Genomic DNA, 6,000 nt, shown 5'->3' with positions numbered 1-6,000 from the left:
CTGGCTTCCCACGTACTGAATCCTGGGGTGACAAGCGAGAGCCACCATACCCTGCTCGTGTGGTTCTTTTCACTGTCATTGAGGAGGTGAACCCCAACTGCTCAGGACAGAACAGGTGACAGGTGCACACAGCCGCTCCCCAAGAAGACACAGGCACACGCTACGTTGGAATTTTAAAAACCTTAAAACTTAAAAAAACGTTCAGCATCTCCCAGCCCCACCCCAAGCTCAGCCCAGCGTGATTCCCACGGAGGCCAGCGCTTCGGCGGCCCAGGCAGGGCAGAGGGTGGGGTCCCCGTACATGGTGCGCAGGAACCCCCGCACGAAGTCCGGGAAGCGCTTCTCCACGATGCTGGCGCGCATGGCACTCATGAGCTGCAGCTGTAGGCAGAGGGTCGGGGGTCAGCAGGGCCGGGGGACGGAGGTGAGCAGGGCAGGGGAGTCGGGGGTCAGCAGAGCTGGGGTACGGAGGTCAGTAGGGCAGGGGGTCAGGGGTCAGCAGGGCCAGGGGGCGGGGTCACCAGGGCTGGGGCACAGGGATTGGTAGTCAGCAGGGCCAGAGGTGAGGGTTCAGCAGGGCCGGGGGACGGAGGTGAGCAGGGCAGGGGGGGTGGGGGTCAGCAGGGCCAGGGGACAGAGGTCAGCAGGTCAGGGGGGCAGGGGTCAGCAGGGCCAAGGGACGGAGGTCAGCAGGGCAGAGGAGGCGGGGGTCAGCAGGGCTGGAGGACGGGGCCAGTGTTCAGCAGGGCCGGGGGTCAGCAGGAAGGGGGCGGGGTCAGCAGGAAGGGGGGGCGGGGGGCGGCAGGGCCGGGGTGCGGGCCCACCTGGTAGGCGATGTTGTGGACGGTGAGGTGGTGCAGGGCCGCCGTGTTGTCGCTGTGCAGAAGGGTGTGCAGGAAGGCCCGGCTGTGCCTGCAGGGGGCAGGTGAAGGCTGCACAGGGCCCGCCCCCCCCCCTTCCCCACGACCCCCAATTCATCACCTACTTCTGGCAGGTGGGGCAGATGCACTCAGGGTCTATGGGGCCGAAATCCTTCTCAAACTGTTTCTTCTTGAGCTGCAGGTGGCCGGTGGGCACCAGGGCAGAGCCGAAGCGCTGGGGACCGAGGAGGCAGCGGGGTGGTGCAAGGTCATCCGGGCCTCCCCCTGGCTCCAGCCTCCCCTCCCCACACCCTGCCTCCCCACGCCCCGCCCAAGCTCACCGCGGTCCGCGTTGGGTACACACAGTCGAACATGTCACAGCCAAGAGCCACGCAGACCACCAGGTCAGTAGCATAGCTGTGGGGGAGAGAGGCTGCAGCCCCAGCCAACGCTCCCGGGCAACCGGACCCCCAGCCGTGTCTGCCCAGGTCCCCCTCAGCAGGCCCGTGTTCTCCCCATGCCCCCCAAGAATCCAGCCCCCAAAAGTGGGGCTCCGCGTCCCTCTGCCAACATACCCCACACCCATCAGGTAACGGGGCTTGTCCTTGGGCAGCCTGGCGGTGCTCAGCGCCACCATCTTCCAGAACTGGGCCTTGCTCTCACCCCCACTCAGGCCTCCGATGGCGAAGCCCGGCACATCTCTCTTGGTCATCTCTGAGGGCGCAGATGGTCCTTCACTTCAATGGCTTATTTATTTTTGTGTGTGATACTGAATATTGAACGCGGGAGCATCTACCTCTGAGCTACACCCGCAGCCCGATTTTTTATTATTTATTTGGAAACAGGGTCTCACTAAGTTGCGGAGGGCCTCACTAAATTGCTGAAGCTGGCCACCAACCCGGATCCTCCGGTCTCAGCCTCTCAAGTACTGGGATGACAAGCGTGCGCCACCACACGCGGCTTTTATTTGGGCTTTTTAAATAGGTCTCTCAAGGGCGTAGTGGCGCACGCTTATAATCCCAGAACTTGGGAGGCTGAGAAAGGATTGAAGGTTTGCCGCCAGCTTCAGCTACATAGTAAGGCCCTTGGCAACACAGTGAGACCCTGTTTCAAAATAAAGAATACAAAAAATAGGGCTGGGGGTGTAGCTTGGAGGTAGAATGCCCCTGGGTTCCATCCCCAGTACTGCAAAAAATAAATAAATAAATAAATCAAATAGGGCTGGGAGTTTATCTCAGAGGGAGAACAGCCCTGAAGCCTATCTCCAGTAACACACACACACACACACACACACACACACACACACACACACACACACACACGGAGGGTTAATGTGTGGCCGGCATTTGCACAGTGCCTGGTGAATACCGTAAAGCACTGACTACTGGAATGGCCAGCGCTCCCAGATGCGGCCCACGCCCGCTGCTCCGCAGACCTTTGCCCTGGCTGCTCCCTGCCTGCGGAGCAGCCGCTGCCAGGCGGTCTGGAGGTGTCTGCGATGGACCATGACTCTACCTTCAAGGCAGGTGGCCCGGAGACCTGCATCCAGCCCGCCCTGGATGATGGCGAAGAGGTTCTGCTTGTCCGGCTGCCGATGGGCTGCAAGGCACCGGTCCAGCCAGCGGACTGACCTGCAAGAGGGCGCTGGTCACCAGCCGAGGGCCCGGCGAGGGGGGCAAGGCTGCGGCGCCGCCCCTCCCGCACACGCACCTGTGCATGGCCTCTTCCACGCGTGGGCCTGTCACGGTGCTGCTGACCACGTCGTCCAGCTGCATGATGATGTCCGAGCCTGAGAGTGAGACAGGCCCCGTCACGGGGAAGGCCCCACCTTTTGTTGGGGACAGAATGGCCGCCGACTACTGGCTCCCTCCCGGGATCTGCCCCGGCCCTGTATCCAGCCAGCGGAGACTTTGTATGTGTGTGGTGCTGGAACTGAGCCCAGGGCATCCTACCTCTAAGCTACACCCCCTGCCCTTTTTATTTATTTTTTATTTATTTTGCAGGCCTGGGTATAGAACCCAGGGGCATTCTACCTCCGAGATATACCCCCAGCCCTATTTTTTTTTTTTTTTTTTTGCTGTACTGGGGATGGAATCCAGGGGCACCCACCTCTAAGCTACACCCCCTGCCCTGTGTTTTATTCTTTATTTTGAAACAGGGTCTGGTTCATGGCCAGCCTAGGCACCTTACCAAGGCTTTCAACAATCCAGTAAAACATTGTTTCCAACAACAACAACAAAAGTAGGACTGGAGATGTCCCTCAAAGGTAGATTGCCCCTGGGTTCAATCCCCAATATTAAAAACAAAGAAGGGAGCCAGGCATGGTGGCGCACGCCTGTAATCCCACCAATTGGGAGGCTGAGCCAGGAGGATCTCAGTTCGCAGCCAGCCTCAGCCTCTACTTGATGAGGCCCTTTACAACTCAGAGAGACCCTGTTGCAAAATAAACAATAAGAAATAGGGCTGGGGGTGTAGCTCGGAGGTAAAATGCCCCTGGGTTCCATCCCCAGTACCAAAAAATAAATAAATAAAAAAAATAGGGCTGGGGGTATAGCTTGGAGGTAGAATGCCCCTGGGTTTCATCCCCAGTACTGCAAAATAAATAAATACATAATATATACATACAAGATGAGGTGAGAGAGATACCAGAAATGACAATAATAAAAAGCAGAGCTAAGAGATACAGCCACTTACCTTGTTCTTGCCTACGATCCTCCCCAGGGCGTGTTACTCCATGTGAGCTGGCCCAAGTGAAGGTCGGGAAGGAAGGGGACTCTCCAGAGCCAGGCTGCACCCAAGGAGCAGGGCCCCCCAACTCACCTGGCTGGCAGGTGGGGCACAAGTCCTGGGGCCACTCACCTAGCGCGTTCTGAATCTCCACAGACCGCTCCGGACTCAGAAGGGTCTCTTTGCCGTCGTAGGGGGAGCGGAAGCGGACACCCTCCTCCGTCACCTCAGACAGGGACACCAGGGACACCATCTGGAAGCCACCGCTGTCCTGGGGACATACCACCGCGGGGCTGTCAGGAGATGGTGGACTCCTTGCCCCGGAGCAACGCTCCTGGCCCCAGACCCCAACCACACTCACGGTCAGCAAATTGTGGGGCCAATTCATGAAGCCATGGAGACCCTGGGCTTTCTGGATCAGCTCTGGGCCCTGGATGGGGGGAAGAGAGTGTCAGGTTGCTGGTGAGAACAATTCTGGAAGCCAAGGGCATGGTGGTGCACACTTGTAATCCCAGTACTTGGGAGGGTGAGACAGGAGGATCAAGGGTTCGAGGCCAGCCTCAGCTACTTAGTGAGGCCCTCTGCAACCTGGTGAGACCCTGTTTCAAAATAAAGAATAAAAAGCCAGAAGCCAGGCGTGATGGCACACGCTTGTCATCCCCGCGCTCGGGAGGCTGAGACAGGAGGATCGCGCAGGTTCGAAGCCAGCCTCAGCTACTTAGTGAGGCTCTCAGCAACTCAGTGAGACCCTATTTCCAAATAAAGTATAAAATACTTTATAAAGTATAAAATAAAGTATAAAATAGGTCTGAGTATAGCCTGGAGGTAGAAAGTCGCTGGGTTCCATGCTTGTAATCCCAGCATTCTGGAGGCTGAGACAGGAGGACTGCGGTTGGCTGACAGCCTCAGGTACTTAGAGAAGGCCTTTGCAACTCAGTGAGACCCTGTCTAAAAATAAAGAATAAACCTTAGGGGCTGAGGGTGTAGCTTGGAGGTGGAATGCCCCTGAGTTCCATACTCAGTACCGCGCAAAAAATAAATAAACAAATAAAATAAAGTAAGAAAGAAAGAATAAAAAACAGCAGAAGTAAAAGCCAGTCGTGGTAGCACACACCTGTAATCCCAATACTTGGGAGGCTGAGACAGGAGGATTACAGGTTCAAGACCAGCCTCATCAAATAGTGACTCACCCAGAGAGACCCTGTTTCAGAATCAAAATAAAATAGGGCTGGAGATGTAGCTCAGAGGTAGAATGTTCCTAGGTTCAATCCCCAGTAGGAGAGAGGGAGGGAGAGGGAGAGAGGGAGAGAGGGGGAGAGGGAGGGAGAGGGGGAGAGGGAGAGAGAGATTGAAGCTGTGGGGGCCCGCGATGGGTTACAGTGGGCAGCTTGGGCTCAGCTCTCCCGCACCCACCGCTGACTTTCGGACGCGCGCCCGCCGCCCCGGGCCGAGCGCACCCACCGGCCGCAAGCCCAGGTGGTAGGTGTTGCCCAGGCAGATGCGGCAGCCCAGCGCGTCCAGCTGCTCGGCCGTGATCCCCTTCATGGTGGCCTGCGTGCCCACCGGCATGAACACCGGCGTGGACACCGCGCCGTGCGGCAGCCGCAGCTCGCCCGCCCGCGCCCTGGAGCGGCCGCACTCGGCCACGAGCCGCAGGATCCGCGGGGCGGACTCCAGGGGAGCCGGGGCCGCCGCCGCCATCTGCACGGCCCGGACCACGTGAGCGCGCAAGCCCCGTGGGCGGCGCCATCTTGGCTGCGGTCACGTGACGCGCGGAGGGCGGGGCCGGGCGCCATGGCAACCGACGCCTCCGCGAACGGTCGCAGGTTTCCAGGGACGAGTCCCGTCCGCGCCCCGCTCTCTGCTCTACCAGGAAATCTCCGAAGCCGGGCGTGGCGGCGCACGCTTGTCATCCCAGCCCTCGGGAGGCTGAGACCGGAGGATCGCGGTTCGCGGCCAGCCTCAGCTACTTAGTGAGGCCCTCTGCAACTCAGTGAGACCCGGTTTCAAAATAAAGAATGAAAAATAGGACAGGGGGTGTAGCTCGAAGGTCAAATGCCCCTGGGTTCCATCCCCAGACCCGAAAAAAAAAAAAAAAAAAACTTCTCCGAGCCATAATTCCCTGCTTACAAGGTGGCGAGCGCCAGCGTGGAGGCGTAGGCCTGTGATCCCAGTCCTTGGGAGGCTGAGGCAGGAGGATCATGGTTCGCAGACAGCCTCAGCTACTTAGCGAGGCCCTTTGCAACTGAGACCCTAGTTCAAAATAAAATAAATATAAATTAAATTAAAATAGGGAATGGGGTGTAGCTCGGACCTAGAATGCCCCTGGATTCCATCCCCAGTACCGAAAAAAAAAAAAAAAGGCTTCTAGGGACAAATCCCATCGGAGCCACTTTCTGCTCTCATTTTCTGA

The 6,000-nt window shown here is 58.1% G+C and overlaps 1 protein-coding gene across 1 annotated transcript; it reads right to left on the bottom strand.

Annotated features, from left to right (window-relative positions):
- Positions 1-228: 228 nt before the first annotated feature.
- QTRT1 (queuine tRNA-ribosyltransferase catalytic subunit 1) lies at positions 229-5,302 on the bottom strand (the record flags this gene model as incomplete). Its single annotated transcript, XM_080715142.1, has 10 exons — positions 5,049-5,302; positions 3,949-4,017; positions 3,720-3,858; positions 2,571-2,649; positions 2,376-2,491; positions 1,436-1,574; positions 1,202-1,277; positions 986-1,095; positions 825-912; positions 229-381 (listed from the first exon to the last, which is right to left on the bottom strand). Exons 1-10 carry the CDS (start codon positions 5,286-5,288, stop codon positions 229-231), a joined length of 1,209 nt encoding a protein of 402 aa, XP_080571268.1. The 5' UTR covers positions 5,289-5,302.
- Between the last annotated feature and the right edge of the window lie 698 nt (positions 5,303-6,000).

This window comes from Muscardinus avellanarius, assembly GCF_963383645.1.
Source record: "Muscardinus avellanarius genome assembly, chromosome: 18".
NCBI classification, from domain to species: domain Eukaryota; kingdom Metazoa; phylum Chordata; class Mammalia; order Rodentia; family Gliridae; genus Muscardinus; species Muscardinus avellanarius.
Note: the sequence above shows the minus strand (reverse complement) of the source record. Positions and strands in the feature narration are given on the sequence as shown.